Genomic DNA, 18,527 nt, shown 5'->3' with positions numbered 1-18,527 from the left:
TTTCGAAACTCCCACCCTCTCACATGCACAGCTTTTACATAGCCGCGTATGAAAACTTCCCCCAATGAGTTTTTATAACAAATGACAACTAATAAATGTGACAAATTTAAATTTTTGCAAAGCCTAAAATGTTACATATAAAATATAATTTCCATAATTTTTTTGGGATATTTTCGTTTTAAATTATTTTAAAATCATAACGAATTCAAATTTTCATCTTCCATAAATCATTTTTGCTCTATTTATTTTCCAAAAACCCATTATGCAGAACTCAAAAATTAAAAATTGTAGATTTGATTATTCTCTACAACATACTACAATTTCAATTGCATATTAATTTTGTTTTTCATTGTTTTTTAAATAAAAAACACCCGAACATGTAATTTAAGGTTTTTTTGTGTGAAAAAATCCACCAAACCCAACCTTAATCACATGAATGTTGTAGATTCATGTTGGATATACACCATATATTAAATTCCACATCATCCATTGATTAAAGAATGATATTTAACTGAGTTTCCATACTTTAGAAATATTAGTTAGGATTCAATAGAAAAGTAAAATAATCACCTTAGTTCCCTTATATTATGTTAACAATTCTTTGAGATTCTCATTTTATCCTTTTACTTTATTTTTGAAAAAAAAAATTATCCATTTGATTTTTTTAAGTAGAAAAGGATCATATATATAGACAAAAATTACATCCTAATGAAGTTATGCCCCTAGCATCTTTACAAATAAGGAGATGCAGAGGAGGGGAGGTTATCTATACAAAAAGAGTGTTCATTGATGTTGATCATAACGACAGCAAGCCAATCAACACAGTGATTTGATTCTCTAAAACAAAACTCAAAAACGATGTCACTGAAGTGATGAGAAAGCTCGTTGATCTCTTGAAGAAGGTGCCAAGTGGCCCAGTGGGCCTGGTGCTCGCCCGATATAACTTTGATGGTCGAGAGGGAATAGATCTGACAACTATCTTGAGATACCCATATGCGCAATATGCGCAACATAGCGAAGGCCTTTGTTAATTGCAAGGATTTTAGTTCACAAAATGCTAGAAGAGGTGGTGGCTCTAGCTAGAGCGAGGGAAGGTTTACCTCTAGGGTCCCCAATAATGCAACCATATCCACCTAGGTCCTCCTGAATAGAACCGTCACAATTGAGAACCATCCAATCAGGCGGAGGGTGTTGTCATTGGTGGAGGGTTGTATTATTTATCCTGAAGATAGGCTCAATTCCCCACAAAAGACGAAGGCCACGTTATGCACATTATCCGAAACAGATATCTTGGAGTTAAAGAACCTGAGGAAGGTGTCCTGGACAATAGAGTGAATGATTTCCTCGAGCCTACTCTTGGTGTCATTGAAGCATCTATTATTTCTCTCCATCTAGAGACGGTAGATGGTTGCACAAAAGTTGAACTTCTTCACTTGTTGGCACAATGAATTGCCTTTAAAATGAGAGATCCAAGAAACTTCCTCAGACCAAGAAGGAGAAGGGGAGTAGGAGAAGCCATTAAAGGTAAGGACGGACTTCCAAACTGTATGAGAGATGGGGCAATTGAAGAATAGGTGATCAAAGGTTTCTGGATGGGAGAGGCAAAGGCAGCATCAGGTGTCAATAATGGAACCCCAAGAAGCCAACCTGGTACGGGTGGAAAGGTAGCCCCTTAGAGCAAGCCAGGTGGCAAAGCTGAATCTGGGAGTGGACTAAGGAAACCATAAAAGGTGGGCCCAAGAAACAAGAGGGGGCCTAGTGCGGAGGGTCTCCCAAGTTGAGGCTAAGGTGAAATTTCCAAGGGTGGTGGCAGTCCAAATAGCCATATCAGAGCCCAATCTACGAAAGATCTTGACATTGAAAAATTGGTCCCATCTGGCTTGGATGAAGATATCAAAGAGAAGGGAAGGAAGCCAGAGACTAGAGAGGAGGGAGCTCACCTTGGTGAGGTGGGACCGATCCACATCAACAGAGAGGAGAAGACCATCTTGGAAGAGGGGTTTGTTGTTAAGCCACGTGTCGTGCCAAAGATTAGTTGATATGGTTGATGGCGTGGGCATGACTGTTTAAGATGTCCTTAAGAGTCGGAGAGGCAGTGAGGGGAGTGGAAATAGACCAAATGGAGTTATGACGAGCCATTTTGCCTTAACCTAATCCACCCAAATGGAGGGCCTAAAAGAGGCCAAGGCCCATAGACTTTTAAGGAGAGCTGCCCTATTGACTTCTTCAAGGCAGTGAAAGCCGAGACCCCCCCCCCCCCCTATCCATTTACTTTTGACTACTTAGAATATAACTCTGCCCCCACCATCCAACATTGCTAGTTTCTCCCAATCTAGCCTAGAGGGTTCAATAAAATGGTTGGGTGGGATATGTTAGAAGAGAGATTATTAAGGTATGAACATATGAGTAAAATGGGAATTTCAAAATTCTATTTTAAAGCTCATCAAGACAACCATTGATTGAAGTTTTAGGTGATCCATATCCAACAAAAATAGATTCAAAGTTGATCTACATTCAAATTATAGACATGAACAACCAGCCAATATAAAGGAAACCTTATACTTTTAGCATAACATTCAACAATTCAAAATAAGGCTACTAATGTATTGTCTGGTTTGACTGGTCTTGAATGCCAATTTCATTGTTATCTTTGCAAGGTCAAGGAATTATGGTGAAAAGTATAGCTATCATTGTTGTTGTAAGTACGGGAGGGGAAGAAGAAAGGGTACTACTTTTATAGTTATGTTTCTTTATATTAAATGTCTATTTAATTACTATACATGGTTTAATTAATCAATATAATCAAGTATAGACTATAGGCTATAGACTATAGAGAGAGCCCACTTGTTGAATTCTCATAATCTCTCTTTAAAAATTTAATTAAGACCTTAACGCGGCTAATGAGTCTGCTTAGTTGATTATCTTTGTCATACCGTGTTGATCTTAGAGAGCATAGGTCATCATAGACAATCTAATTAATCTAATAACTGGATTAATATTTAATTATGTCCTCCCATCATAGCCAAAAATTTTGTACACTTTGGTAAACATGATTTGTAGCCTTCCCATTAATCATATAACCTCTTGCTTCTCTCGTTTTTCTTTATTTATTTAATTTTGGGAATGTCTATGACACATCCATAAGTGTATTTAGAACCGTACATATTATTTCAATTGTCCCTTGTCTTATTCTTAAAAGTTATTTATGTTAAGTGTATAAAAGGGTTTTCAAAACTAATTTGAAAGAAATTTATCATTTATGAAGATAAAAAATTGTCATCGTCACACATTTTTTTGAGTGCACAGTGAAATGACAGTATTTTTTCTCATTGAAAAAAATTGTGTGTTAAATTAAAAGGGAAAGCTAAGGTCACCAATCATTTACCATTCTTTATAAAAAATATATATATATATATATATGTGACATCACGAGGGATGTCAATAAGAAAATCCCTTTAATTTTTTTGGAATCATCATACCTCTTATTTCCTAAACCCTTAAGAATATTTTATTTTGGTAGATCCTTTTAAACCATATGATTAGAACGCTAATCCAGTGATGCTCATGATTAATTTGGTGACACAATGTAGACTATGTAATACGGAAATGTCGAGATGTGGGCGATAAGGCGTGTCATTTGGAGTATTTTGAGAATTCAAACATTGAATTTAAGAATAGTAATATTCAACAGTTCATGGGCAACCAGATGGAATCACAGTGTATACTCATTTTTAACTATGGAGCTCTCGGCCTCTCGCTCTTCACCTAAACTTGAACCTAAACCCTTTCACCAAGAAGGCAAGTAGAGTAATTAGTGTGATCGAGCGAGCTATGCTATGAGCGACGGTCATTCAACTAACTTGGTATACAATTTCCATGTCCTGGGGAGAACGCTAGGTATATCCTGCGTCACTTGGGACATGGTAGGCCGTTGAACAACTGGAAAATGCCTTAGCCCGATTACGAAAAGTAGAAATGAAGGCAAATGAGTTTCAAGTGAATGAGACTTTGAGATAGAACGAGAAAAATTAAATTTGATTTGTTTGACTTTCAAGAATATGAAACGATTTGTTAAATGTGCTTGCCTGCGTCTATTTGTAGATCTGGAGTTCTGCATAATAGCTGATTGTGTTACTTTCAATCCTTACTTTCAACTTTTTAGTGAGTCTTGCAATCTCCTAGTTCTAAAAGCTAAGTATGATGATCAAACCATAGCAAAAACAAGTTTTTTATCATCAAAAGTGATATTTTCAGATGGTCAAAATTTTGATGAAACCAGATTCAAAGGTTTGAAAGAGCAAGCACAAATTATAGAAGAAGCTTCATAAGACACTTTAAGGAGAGAATCAAATAAATAAACCTGTCAGAATGTAGACCAGCAACGTCTATTAAGGCTGTAAATTTATCGTCTTTCACGTAACCTGGACCCAGAAGTTCCCTAGTCACGGGGTGACTTTCATTTTCAAAACTTGACCATAGAAGTATTGACAAAGTGAGTCAGGTTCAAATTGGGACTCATATCTCCGAGTCTGAGTACGAGGTACTTGCAAAAAGAGATCACTAGAGGGGCTATCTGGAAATATTTTAAATAATATGAGCCCTCGAGATATCAATCTCAAGGAATTTCCATAACTGTGCATTGATAATTTTGTAGATAAGACGAAACAAAAAGGTAAAATAGAAAAAAGGGAGAATGTTCTCTGTGCTATAGCGCAGGATGCGCCCAGGCACATGGGCAGCCTGTGCAAGGGGGTAGAGTGATCGTCCGCCCCCATGTGCCTGGGCTAAACCTACACTGCGGCACAGTAAAAAACAATGCCCCTAGAAAAAATCTCAAAGTTTATGGACAAAGTTCCTTTATTATCATGCAGAATTGAGGGTAATTTATAAGTGTGTTAATTGGTTCGATTCTGATTAGTTGGTTTGATTTCGAGTCGATTCAAAGTATGAAAACGATTCTAATATCCCAAATAGAAAACAATTTCTATTTTATTTTCAATATGAATTAACAATTCGAAGTCCAATTGGAAATGAACCTATTTTGAAGCCCAATAAAAAAAATTGATGTTGCTAAGTTTGCACAACCGACATTTTAAGCTCAAATTATGACTTAAAAAAAATAAAAACATATTAAATTAAATTACATTCAATATAAAAATAAAACACTAAAAAGCGAATGTAAAATACAAGGGCTAATTGAGTTTTTAAATCGATATAGTATGTATAATCACTTCAATAACATATCGGTTTTATTCGGTTTAAAATTGAATCAAAACGTTTAATAAACGGTTTTACTTTTAAAACTGAAACAGACTGATTAGTAAAATCGTTTAATAGATGATTTTATTTTTTAAATTAAAATCGAACCGATCTAAAAATAATTTATAGGTTAAAATTTAAACGGTTGGATTCAATTTTGATAAACACTTTTGGTTTGCAATTGACTCCTTCTCTAATTTACTGCATTTGAGTAAAAAACAAAGTTCTTGCATAGGCATTTATGAGGTATGGAATTGGTCAATTCATATCTCTATTTTAAAACTCTGTTTTAAATGCGTTTTTATTTTTTACTATTTTAAACACGTTTTGTTTTATATCTCTCAAACATACGGTAAAAAAGGCAAACGGCAAGCATTGAGTTTTAAACGCGTTTAGAATACATTCTCATTTTTTTGGCGTTTTTTAAGATCTTGGACTTAACTTATCATATTTGTCTCTCCCGAACTCTGATCGGCATGATTCTTTCACCGATGTAAAGATGATTCGAAGGGCAACATTTTTCATGATATCACCTTCAACTTGGGGTTAATGCATGGATACCGAAAATATTGCCGAAATTTTGGTTTCGTTTTTTTGATATATAAACGTTTAAAATCCGTACTGCCCATTTTTTCATTTTTTACCGTTCTTTGTTTTGTTGACCATTTTATTTGACTGTCCGTTTGTAATTTTTTACTGTTTAAAACTCATACTTGATTGATATCGTATCGATGAAATGGTACGGACTACGGACCAAGGGTAGGACCTGGTAGGGTAGACTGTATTAGAAAATGAGGAAAAGAACACTACCTAGTTGTGTGAGGGCACAACTCCTACGCCTAGACACAAGGCCGCATGTAATGTTCACCACACCCATATAGAAAGGTGGAAATGATGGATCATTTTGCGTGGCCTAGTGTCTAGATGCAGGAGCTGCGCACTGCATGTGACTAGGTAGTGTTCTCTTTCCCTTAAAAAATTCAGACTTTTAGAAAAAAAACAAGAGCAAAAGTGCCCAATGTGGGCCAATCCTATGAATATTGTATTTATGGTTTTAGTGCACGATATCAAATCAGGTATTGGTCACCTTCAAAACCAATATGATATTGATATGATATCGGTACAGATCGACTGTATTGGTCGTATCAGGTCAACTGCCATTTACAATTGGAGATTGCATAGAACGTGTCTATGTGGAAAGTGGCAACCGTGAGCTTGTTCTTATGCTTTATGATCAGGCGAAACCAGTGCCCTTGGAGATTCACCCTATCCTGCAAGATATTAGGAGTTTAGCATCTATGTTTGAAGAATGTAACTTTTCTTTTGTTTCTAAAGAATTCAACCTGTGGCTGATTCTCTAGCCAGGAAGGCCCTGTTGGTTGCAGGTTCAACGGTCTAACCTATTTCCACTATTTGGCTTCAGGATTTATGTACCTTGGATGCCTTGGTTGAACCTAATTCTTTTGCTCAATAATATTAAGTTTTTATCAAAAAAAAAAAAAAAAACAAGTTTACCATTGGTTTTCTTAAAAAAAATGAGTTTTTTTTTTTTATATTTTACCCCTTGTCTATGTTGGTTCACCGATATAATATCAGTCACTTTCAAAACCGTTCAGTATCGACTGTACCAGGCAATCTGACACCGATACCTCAAACTGTGATTGTATTGTTTTCCAAGATAGCCGATACCCGATCCGATACGGTGCACTAAATCCATGGCCTCACCACAGCCTAACTTAAAAAAAAGCTTAGTGCGGACGGTGACCGGTCCCAGTGTAAAAGGGTTTCTATTTACCGGCGGCGACACCAACAAGGCAACAACCATAGCGTGCGCACTGCGCACTAGACTTGAGCTTTCCCTCTCACTCTCTCTAGGTCAGCATTCAGCAACTTCGCGACCATCCTCTCTCCTGCTCTCTCTCTCTCTCTGCCTTTAAAGTAACGAACAAAATTCGGTCCTCTCTTTCTCAATCGGTCGTTCTCTCTCACAGTTTATGTAGGAATCTTTAGTCTTTGCTTTAAATCAGCGATGGAGGGGAATTTCTCAAAAGCTCTTCGATTCTTAGAAGGGAGAAAAAGCCAAGTCCAGAGATAAAGTAAGATAAAGGTTTCTCCTCTGCAAATGATGTAATTCTCCTCTTACACCACTGCAACAGAAGAAGCTCATCATCAACAACAGAAGAAGGGGTAAAAACGAAGTTTGTTTTTGTCTCTGCTTTCCCTTTCTTTTTGAATTACACAAAATTTCGTCGCTGCGGCAGAGATTGAGTTTGGGGCAACTAAGGGATGGACTCTGCTGTTCTCGATGACATAATCAATCGGCTTCTTGAAGTTCGAGGTAGACCGGGGAAGCAGGTCCAGCTCTCAGAGTCAGAGATCCGGCAACTTTGTGTTGTATCCAAAGACATTTTCTTGCAGCAGCCCAATCTATTGGAGCTTGAGGCGCCCATCAAGATTTGCGGTAATTCTACGTCAACTCATATTCCTTTCCACGAATACTTCTTTTAGTTGTGGATTTCATTGACTGTATTGGAACTTGAAACAGGTTTCCTTCAATTTCGGACTTCTTTAAGATTTTTCTGTTCTGGATATGAATTAAATTGCTTATTTCGGACTCATACTGTGCTTAAGTAAGGAAGATAGGAGTCGGATGTCTGTTACGCACTGACTAAATTACATCTTTTAAATGTGTGCTGTTTGGGATGGAATCCTAACCCAGTTTATGGGTTATATTGCTTGTTTTGAAACATATTGCGTTCACTTTCTGGATTGCTGTATGATAATTTTACTAAAGGCTTTGATGGTGGCTTGTTTGGAATGTTGATGTGCTTCCACCTTAATAGTTATTGATGGAGAATATGCATCCAGGATGGTTGGTAGCCTCAAACCCTTGACTTCACTCCTAAGTTTTTTATCTGGGGTTTTAATGTGCTTATATTCTACCAAAACGAGTTTGGATCCTTGTTGCTTGACGGCGCTTCAGTGTAACTTCTATAAAATCTAAAATTTGTAATCATTGTATATATATATTTTTCAATTTGGCATCTAACACAAAATAGGTGTGATGCTTGAGTGCTTTAGTGGCTTTTCTTTAGGATTTTGGTTGAGGCCTGTGGTTAACATGCTGTGTCTGTTGCATGTGGTGTGTGAAGTGTAATTTGCACTTTGTGTCGTTCCCTAGAGATATTCAAGAATGGATAGATTCTCGTCAGGAGTTCAGACATCTGCTCCAGTTTTATATATTGTTTCAGCATAAGTTAATATTCCAGGCCTCATGAGAACAAACCTATTCTAGCTGTCGCACCTTTCAATTGTAAATTCTTTGCAACTCTTGTGACTTTTCAAGAGGTTAGACTACCTGATGGCTGATTCTTTTCGTCTCCCATAGACTAAGTTGCCAAGATTCCAAGTATACACTTGGGTTTGTTAGTGAGGATATCAATTACTCTCTTTTTTTCTCTTTTATTTTTTTATTTTGATTTCTAAAAGACTATGACTTCCCCTAGACTGACCACTTACAGAAATTGTTGAAGTTTCTTAACTTTCCTTTCGCATTGATTTGGTATTGAAAAAATTTTGTTTGTATTGCTGAGGAGTTGTTTTGGTCATCATCTGAGATGCATTTCAGGGATCCAAGTTTCCAACGACGCAATGGGTTCTATTCTTCATTTTTGCATGGGTTATACTGTTTCTTTGAATGGTCTTTTATGGTTTCCATGCTATAACTACAATTCTCTTTCTAACTACTCACATGATCAAATCTGTCTGCCTAAGACTTTGTTCTTGGAGTGGTTATATTTATCTTTTTCAAGCTCCTTCAGTAGTTGTAGCACAGAAAATTCTTGATAGTAGGAAAACTATTTCAGAGATTACTCTTGGTTCTTGATCAATCAAATTTGTCTGCAGCACTATGTTAGCACCATAGGTGTCACGGCAACTAGGCGATCCAAGGTGAGGTGCACCTAGGCGTGCAGTATATGACTATATGTAATATAGCAATCATAATTTTATATAATCATGCTTATATGCGACATAGAAGTCATATGAATGCAATATGATATAATTATGTTAGTAATGACCTAATATGAAAAAACCAATATATAATAAACAAAGCATAGGATATAATTATAATATAAGCATATTCATCAAAAACAATACAATAAATATAAATCAATGTAGGTGACAACAATGCCTGGGTTTTAACGCAGTCCTCTCTCCTAAAGTGTCCGTGTTGTTGCCTGGGACCCAAGAAAGAGCCTGGATGCGTAGGTGACACTGCAGCCTTGATGACTATGATTAGCACAGCTATGTTACCCCGGTTTGGCAACCCTCCTGCCAAATTGTATGTCCATACATGTGGACATGGATTTTTAAAGGGGTGTGGGACTGATTCAGCTGGGTTTTAACGCAGTCCTCTCTCTTTTTTCTCTTATTTACCGCAGAAGAAAGGTTTCAGCTGTTGCATATAGTACCACAAGTGTGAGTATTGTGAGCTTAGAATTTATAATCAACATAAAGAACTGCATTTTTAGATGGAATCTTCATATATATATATATATATATATATATACTTTACTTTAGGGTAAAGGTTGTGTGGGTTTTAGGGGGTTCTCTGGATTGGCCTTACATCAAATTTTGCGATGTAGATCAACTGTGTTGCCTCTCTCGTTTCCCTTTGTGTTATCAGCTGTCAAATCATTGTGCAAAACATTTTTTCAACAAATTTTTCAATGCGTTATTCCATCGCAGAGGAGAAATGTTCTGGATTTTCCTTGAGTGGAGAGAGATTTGGCTATCTATTGACCCATTTCCAAGTGGCAACTAAGTTGCAGTGGCCAAACAATAGGATTGGACAAAACAAAGAACCTGTCACCTGTGCTCTGCCTTAATTTTATCACTATGCACATAGACCAGCTATTTATGTCTACTTGTGACTTTCTGGCCTGTATCATAGTGTACTTACAATAACTGTCATTATCCCATTGCAATCTGTCTTGACTATATTTTGCGTGCTGAATGTGTCATATGAGTCCTTATCTCTTCTTATATTTTCATCTCGAATTTGTCATATGGCTCATTATCTTATATTTTCATCCTATTATTCCAAAACTCCATATTTTTACAATGTTTATGTGAGTCCTTCGTTCTAGGGGGACTGAATTTCAGACTGAAGCTAATTTTATTGTCTTTTAGAGAAAAATATGCAGATACATTAGGAATAGTTATCTACAATTGATGATCCCCTAGGTGACAGTTGGGTTTGAAAAAATGAATATATGTAGAAGAAAGGAAAGTTCTTCATGTCAGGGTTTATTAGGACTATCCATCATCAAGTATCAGTTGCATGTGATTTGTGATGATTATCCATAAATAACTCATAGAATGGCAAGGCATGTAAATGGGGCGGTGACTTGAGCAACCTTCCCTTTTCAAGCTATATAAGGGGATTTTGTTGGAGACCTTGTAATCTGACTGATTCTGGCGGCCTCTCTCCTTCTCAATGTGTATTTATTTTTATCTGAGTTCAACACCTGGTATTATCTCTAAAGCTTTCTTTCTCTCGCTGTTAACTTTCTAAAATTTTTTCACGTTGCTGGAGCACCACGTTGTAAACTTATGCAGCAGCTGGGTCTCTAAACAGAGACCAAAATGCCAGACCAGATATCCCACTGGTCACTGTAGGTTCTCTGAATTGGCATACATGCCACTTAGACTGCTAATTGGGTGAGTAAGTGCCATTATTTTTTGTTTGGGTGGGGAGGGAGGAGATGGGGAGAGACAGATTTGAGAATTGGGGGGCTGTGGGGAAAGAGATATTAGAACATATTTAATATTGGACATCATAAATGATTTAGATCTTGACCTGCCAAGCGTCATTCAATTTAATCTCTCACAGTTAAAACTTTTCCTGATTGTCACATCAAAATTTAACTTAGTTCTCGAGAGAGAGAGAGAGAGAACTAACCAGGTGGCGCCATGCTTATCTAACTTAACGGGCATGCAAATCATCTCCCATTCACATATCAGATCCTACTTGCTTATGTCATCCAAGTCGACCTTGACTGACACCATGTTCAAGCAGTCCCTAGATGTTTCTGGTTATTTAACTGGGTTGGGTTTCAAAAAATTTCCAGCTAAATGGAACTGTAGGGAACACATGTCAGTTTGGCCTATCAAGGTGTTCTTTTCCCCTGGTGTTTTCTGTCCTAGGCTAGTTATCTTTTTGAGGAAACCATTACGATGTGTTGAGAGGACATGCATTGTGATGAGGTGATGTCAGTCGATTCAGTCCAGAGTTGTCTTGACAGAATTGATGGCCCATCCTTATTCCTTGGGTCATGGCGTAATTCCCTGTTTTAAATATGATGCGGCAGCTGAACAAGATCCTTATTTCCCTGCAAATGAATGGGTGTTCAAAGGGAATCCTGCTTCAACTACATAAGTGAAGCAATTTACATGAGGACCTGGAGGTGTACTCAGATTAAGAAGATGCAGGTCCAGGACTGGACTTGAAAGCTTAGACCTGGACAAATGGGTTAGGACTGATATTCTGACGGAAGTCTGGTCTCCTATCTTCCGAAGCTTGTTTGGAGATGAGGGGTTGAACACTGAATTAGATTAGACTTCGAACACATCGGCACAAGATTAATCCCTGACAATTCATCCCTTAATCTCTGTTGCCTCCATCAAGGGATTCATCAGTCTTAGCACCCAAGTCCACCACGGCTTGCGACACAATACTTTCCTCATGTTCATTATCAACATATAGCATAGCCAAGCTCCCAATAGGTAGTTGCAGACGAATATGGAAGACTTGAGACGACATATCTGGCTAAAGTTTAAGACCTTTGGCTCTGATGCCAAATAATGTATGCCAATCCCAAGCCAGAAAATCCAGCTAGAGGCTAGCACTTAACAAGATCATAGAATATCAGGCCTACTGCTTTCTTCTTCTCTTTTTTTAGTTCTAAATTCTATTGCAAATCAGGTGCTCTATCTTCTCTTCGACTATTCTTCTCCTCCTACTTATTATTACTTATTCTATTCTGTGGTACTCAGATTGCATTCTTCTTCAATCTCTCTCTAGTTACTTGTTTACTTGTATTTCAAAGTTTTCATACTAATTCGGATTTCATTCTCTATGATTTTTTGAATATATTTCCTAAAAAATTCCGATCGTTACTGTTGATTTAATTCTGTCGGGAAACAGTTTCTCCGCGAAGTGGGGGTAAGGCTGTGTACATTATGACCCTCCCCAGACCCTGCAGTGGTGAGAGTCTTGTGCACTGGACGCCCACTATTGATTTAATGCTGCTATTAATTAGCCTAGTAGCAGTAGGACTTCTATGCAGATCCCTATTCTGTTATCAGGATTCTGTCAATTCTGCCTGCCTATTCTTCTATACAATAGACCAATCAACCAGGTTTCTAGACCATTCTGAGTTTTCTGCTCTGAGAGATATACATTTTCTCCTTTTGTTATTCTGCTTCTTCTTTATTCTGTGATCCTGCTGTTGAGTGCTAGTCTTGCTGGATTTTCTGGTTTGGGATTAGCCTACTCTACTTTTGCAACAGCTCTTCCTTTATTACAAAATATTTGTCATAAGATGCATAAAAAAATTAATAATTCTGCAGCTTTACATATATCAGAAAAGGGGAAAATAGAATCTATACTAGTTCTGAATAAGAGTAATTTGTTCTCAGGAGATTGGCATTGTAAATTATTGCAATCAATTTTCTATCTTCAAGCAGATTCTTTAATGATGAGTATATTCTCCTAATGGACTAAAAGTCTTGAGGCTGTCAGTTTGATATATCCCATTTATGTGGTTGATAAATTTGGGAATCATCTGATGTTGCCGATGATTTATCAGCTATAAAACTTCCAACCTGTCAGCATATATACTAGTTTAATCCATAGAATTCAAAGTGCAACTTTATGCTTTACGCAAGCAACTTGGTAAAAACTTTCTGCTTCATCTTTGTGAATGACTCTTGGAACTTGTTTATATTGTTCCAGCTGTTGGTGTCTGTACCCATAAAAAACTTCAAAACTACAAGCCATAATTCATGCTTGAATTCATGTGGTATTTGTTGGGATTCTCATACATAAATGCAATTCATATTGATTTACAGAAAACTAACAATTTATGCTCCCTTTTCTACCATTGCAGCTCTATAACATTAGTTATTTCATGCTAAAAGAGAAAATTTATAATGTGTCTCATATTGTACTTTTGTACCTGTTCAGGTGACGTTCACGGTCAGTATTCTGATCTCTTAAGGCTTTTTGAATATGGTGGTTTCCCTCCACAAGCAAATTACCTATTCTTGGGAGATTATGTGGATCGCGGCAAGCAAAGCCTGGAGACCATTTGCCTTCTCCTTGCGTATAAAATAAAATATCCTGAAAAATTTTTCCTGTTGAGGGGCAATCATGAGTGTGCTTCTATAAACCGTATATATGGATTTTATGATGAATGTAAGCGAAGATTCAATGTTAGGCTGTGGAAAGTCTTCACAGATTGTTTTAACTGCTTACCAGTGGCAGCTCTCATAGACGAAAAGATTCTCTGCATGCATGGAGGTCTTTCTCCTGACCTTCATAATTTGGATCAAATACGAAACCTACAGCGCCCGACAGATGTCCCAGACACTGGTTTGCTTTGTGATCTCCTCTGGTCGGATCCCAGTAAAGATATTCAGGGTTGGGGGATGAATGATAGGGGAGTCTCGTATACCTTTGGTGCTGATAAAGTGACAGAATTTCTTATGAAGCATGATCTTGACCTTATTTGTCGCGCTCACCAGGTCAAATTATGTTTGTTTATTTCTTAAAAATGGACCAATCCTAGAATACTTCGACTTACTGTTGTTCCCATATTTTGCAGGTTGTGGAGGATGGATATGAGTTTTTTGCTAACAGGCAACTTGTAACAATATTTTCAGCACCTAATTACTGTGGGGAGTTTGACAATTCAGGTGCCATGATGAGTGTCGATGAGACTCTGATGTGCTCTTTCCAAATATTAAAGCCTGCAGAAAAGAAAGCAAAGTTCAATTTTGGGAGCACCACTACAACTAAGCCTGGAACCCCACCAGCAGGAGTTAAGGTATATTAGACACTGAAAAATAAAACCAATAGAATACTTGTAAGATGGTATAACCATGTTTCACTCTCTATTTTAGACTCTCACCCCCTCCCCCTCTTTTATGAATAAAATATTTCTCATTTCTGTTGCTAGTGTAATCAAATGGATGATTCTTTATCTAATGAATTACCTTGTACTTTTCAATTTTTTTGGTTAAATTCAGGATATTATAAAGGTAAGGAGAGTTTTATTCTGCTTAGTGAAATGAACATGATGATATGTTATTGGTATGATGGACATATGCTATATTATAGTCTTTAAAACCATGAATCTGACCAGAAAACTGTGAACTGATTGAGGGGGCTGTTCCATTTTTTCTGGCCCAAACAGCTGGTTCAGTCAGTTTTAAAAGCTATCTCCTATATTATTACCTATCTCTTTGTCCTGAATATTGGGGCTGCTACTTCCGTTAACCTTATTCCTTCCCCAGTACTTTTATAAGCAATGCTTGCTAGCATGCGACATATCACCTATTAAGGTTTCATATTGATGTGATTTGCATGCGATTGGTCATTGAGGCATGTAAGGATTAGTATCTTTTTACACATAGTAACGTCTTTCTTGCATTCCTTGACAAGTTGCAAGGAAGATATTGCATCAAATTTTTCTTTCACAACTATATCACTATCCATGTACGTTAATTTCTTGAAGCCGTTGGGAATGTTTGCTTTTGTTGCTCTAACTACATCCTGTGTAATATGTACTGTACCTGTTATTACTTGAAACATTTTTGCCATAATAATGCAGGTCCGGTTCAAATATTGGTCTTATGTTGATAGTACTTGGTTATGGACTTTTTATTTTAAATAGTTTTATTTGTAATGGGCTTAACTACAAGGCCTAAATTTTAGGTCCATAGGGGGTACACGAATTTAGTATTCTAGTATGTGGGGGGCCTCTTAGCCTTGGGGATTAAGTAGTTTTAGTCTAGTAGTGTATCTATAATTAGTCTCATTACTGCTAATCTAGTTAGGTTTGTGTTTTACTCCATTAGGTTACTTACTAGTTATTTAATTCTGTCTATATCTAGGCGTTTAAGTGTTGAAATGTACTCAAAACATTAACTTTTGAGTTGTTTTATGTAAGGACGTAACCCTCTATCAAATTACACAGTTGAATAAGAGTTTAATTGTGATAGTGCATATGAGCTGTGAACTCTTCTTCCCTACCCCTTTCTTCTCTTTTCTCCAAGTTACTGATCACTGGTACTGTTCACAGTCCAAGAACAGCCCCTTATCTCCTCTTTCTTATTTTCTTCATTTTCTATCTTTTCCATCATAGGCTGCTGAAATTAGCAAACCAGCAAGCCTTTTCAATCTTGATGTCTCCAGAAAATAGTTCAGATTTGATCCTGTTGAGCAGCCAGTCTGAACTTTGATTCCTAATCTGGGATTTAGGTTGACTGGCTGTCTATGCTATATTTTGTATTAGAGTACTCTCTTATGCAGTAATGTACCATTTGGGAAGTAGCTGAGACATTCAATGTTGCACCAGAACTTCGCGCAGCTGGAACCTTCAAAAGATTTATTTAAAAAAAAAACACTTAATTCTCTCTCTCATGACTAGCGTTTGTGTGCTAGTCTTTTTTTTTTTTGAGGTAGACTACTCTTTTCTTTCTTTTTATGTTGGGGGTGGGGGGTTGGCGAATAGTTTTGGGAGTGTACATTGGACTATTGGAGACTAGATGAGTTTTAAGCGAGATGCCAATAAGATATATGGAGTGAATTGGCAAGTTTTTTATGGGCTTGCTTTTGTGGGCTTGCTTTATTCTTGATTAGTATCCAAAAGTGTGAAAAAAGAAACAGAAATTCTCAAAATTCCCTTATTCTTGGTTCTCTCCTATCCCCGTGATACTTGAATGTTCCAATCTTGATTTGTCAAGCCCATGTTGTAGTTGATACATTCATCGATCATCTTTCTAGGGTTTTACTTCATTTTCAAATCTGTGACATCTGTGTTCCATGTGATGGTTTAACCATCAGCATTACTTTTTCCCTATCTGTTGAAGCAATTCTTCTACGGCATGGGTTTCCATGTTACACCCCCCCCCCCCCCACCCCAAAAAAAAAAAAAAAAACCTCGTTTTTCTTCAATGTTAATTTGTCAGGGAACATGTCCTCATCTCTGATGGTGATCCTGATTTAGAGAAGATTTTCTATCTTCATCTTTTATATAGTTTTGTCACTTCTCCAGTTCATTCTTTGAGTTTATCTTTTTTCTTAATTTAGTGGGTGGTCAATCCTCTTTCTATGTTGACAATGCCAATTTTATTTGCTTTATGTTTGACCCCCCCTCTGCTTTATACATTTTATTGTATATCCAACGTATAAATGATAAAAAGATACTGATCATATTATATACATGCATAAGCATATACTTACAATTTATTTATATGCTTCTTGATGTCTAGATTTTAAGTAACTGCTCAGTCATTATCTGTCAAGACTTGCAATTCTCAAGTATAAGTGGGAAATCATCTCATTATAATAACAAATAACGCAAACAATTAAGATACTGTCATTCCTCCTGTCTTGTGGATTTGAATTACTTAACGTAATTAGATTTTTACCCTCGAAGGGAATGTTGCTGCTTCTGCTTTGATGACATCCAATGACAAATTTTTAAGCTGCTTTTTGTTCCGGTTTTTATTTATAATACCCAATATTTGCTTGAAATGTTTGAGATACTACACTCAGGCTACATTTGCTAATTTTGTTTTGCAGTCTTTCCTTGGTGCAAAAGTGTGAGCTGCATTCAAGATGGAGGAGATGCACTGCCTTTGTATGTCATGTCAGTGTTGGCCATGTGAAGGAGGAATTCAATTTCGTTTTAATCTAGTTCAGAAGTGTAAAAAAAAGGAAAAGTCTTCAGCTAAAAAGAATGCAAAGATTTTTTTTACCCCTTTTCCCTGGTATAAAGCTGCCTCACTCTATGAACACTAGCTGATGCTATGAATGATTGGCGTGTGAACTAGTATGTGTTATTGTCTCCCCCACCCTTTGTGCAATGTGCCCTATACCCTTTAGAATTCAAGCTGTTGCAGAAGGTGGGGTATGAAACCACAAATCTACATATTGTGCACATAACTCCTGCTCCCTCCCTCCCTCTTTTCCTGCAGAGAAAAGATTCAACAGAGAATGATGGGTGGTGATTGTTTTGGTGATATGTTTGTTATTCCTGAAGCTGTCTTGAGGATGGATAATTTCGGTTCCCTCCATTTTATCTGGATTATATACTAAATTTGCAGCAGTCAACATTATGTTCAGGATGATATACTACCATTGTGCTTGGATTGGATTTTCTTTTTCTTCTGTTGTTCGTCTTAATTGCTGGGATTGATATGAAAAGAATCACCAGAGTGATTTGCACAAGTTTATAGACCTTCCCTTGAAGGGGTTATTATGTGGAGTTCGGAATGCTCAGGTCATACAGTTAACAATGTAATGAGGAAAGTGGGAGTTTCTTGTAGATGGTTACACATTGGAGCAGTTTTCACAATGATGGACATTGGACTAAATGTATTGAGACCATTCCCAAGTGTGGATATACAAAAAACTGGTAGGCCTACAGAGGATGATCGATGCATTCCCAAGTTTGTACAATGTACAATTGGCTGGATGGGCTAATAGAAATTGTCATAAAGGATTAGAGCCAGAACTGCAAATGCTCCGCTCATATGTACATTCCATTGAGTGATGGACCTGGGATGTGTGAAAGAGAAAGATACCAATCCCTCTTGATGGCTTCATACTTCTGATAATATGTCTTGTTTACCCGGAAAAGACAAGCCGACATCTTCCCTTTTTAAGTACTTTTCTTTCCTTTTTGAAGTTGCAATAAGAGAGCCGTGGAGTTTTTGACCTTTACATGGAAAAAAGCTCGCAAATTCCAACAAATTGTTTGCTTCCATTTACTCTCTCTCTCTTCGGCATCTCTCCAGCTGCGTTTACTTGCCGCGTCTTCCCAGCTTTTCCATATTCGATATATCATTTGACAAGGACCTCTGCTATCTTTATACCTTGTTTCACTGTTCATTTGAAGTTAAAACAGGGAAAGTATACAAAATGGAAGCTAAGCAAAGAAGGTTGGGAGGTTAGATCAACCGAACAATAGAAA

The 18,527-nt window shown here is 37.1% G+C and overlaps 1 protein-coding gene across 1 annotated transcript; it reads left to right on the top strand.

Moving 5' to 3' along the window:
• The first annotated feature begins 7,152 nt into the window (after nucleotides 1–7,152).
• LOC122642080 (serine/threonine-protein phosphatase PP1-like) lies at nucleotides 7,153–17,456 on the top strand. The gene is made up of 4 exons (XM_043835495.1): nucleotides 7,153–7,720; nucleotides 13,511–14,070; nucleotides 14,151–14,372; nucleotides 17,135–17,456. Exons 1-4 carry the CDS (start codon nucleotides 7,546–7,548, stop codon nucleotides 17,156–17,158), a joined length of 981 nt encoding a protein of 326 aa, XP_043691430.1. The 5' UTR covers nucleotides 7,153–7,545; the 3' UTR covers nucleotides 17,159–17,456.
• The last annotated feature ends 1,071 nt before the right edge of the window (nucleotides 17,457–18,527 follow it).

This window comes from Telopea speciosissima, chromosome 10 (genome assembly GCF_018873765.1).
Source record: "Telopea speciosissima isolate NSW1024214 ecotype Mountain lineage chromosome 10, Tspe_v1, whole genome shotgun sequence".
Taxonomy (NCBI): Eukaryota; Viridiplantae; Streptophyta; class Magnoliopsida; order Proteales; family Proteaceae; genus Telopea; species Telopea speciosissima.
Note: the sequence above shows the minus strand (reverse complement) of the source record. Positions and strands in the feature narration are given on the sequence as shown.

What these genes read in the sequence shown, in the direction of transcription:
- LOC122642080 (XM_043835495.1), top strand. Translation starts at nt 7,546, where the DNA reads ATGGACTCTGCTGTTCTCGATGACATAATCAATCGGCTTCTTGAAGTT. An exon ending in GGCGCCCATCAAGATTTGCG is followed by an intron (nt 7,721 to 13,510) that starts GTAATTCTACGT and finishes GTACCTGTTCAG; the next exon opens with GTGACGTTCACGGTCAGTAT. An exon ending in TTATTTGTCGCGCTCACCAG is followed by an intron (nt 14,071 to 14,150) that starts GTCAAATTATGT and finishes CATATTTTGCAG; the next exon opens with GTTGTGGAGGATGGATATGA.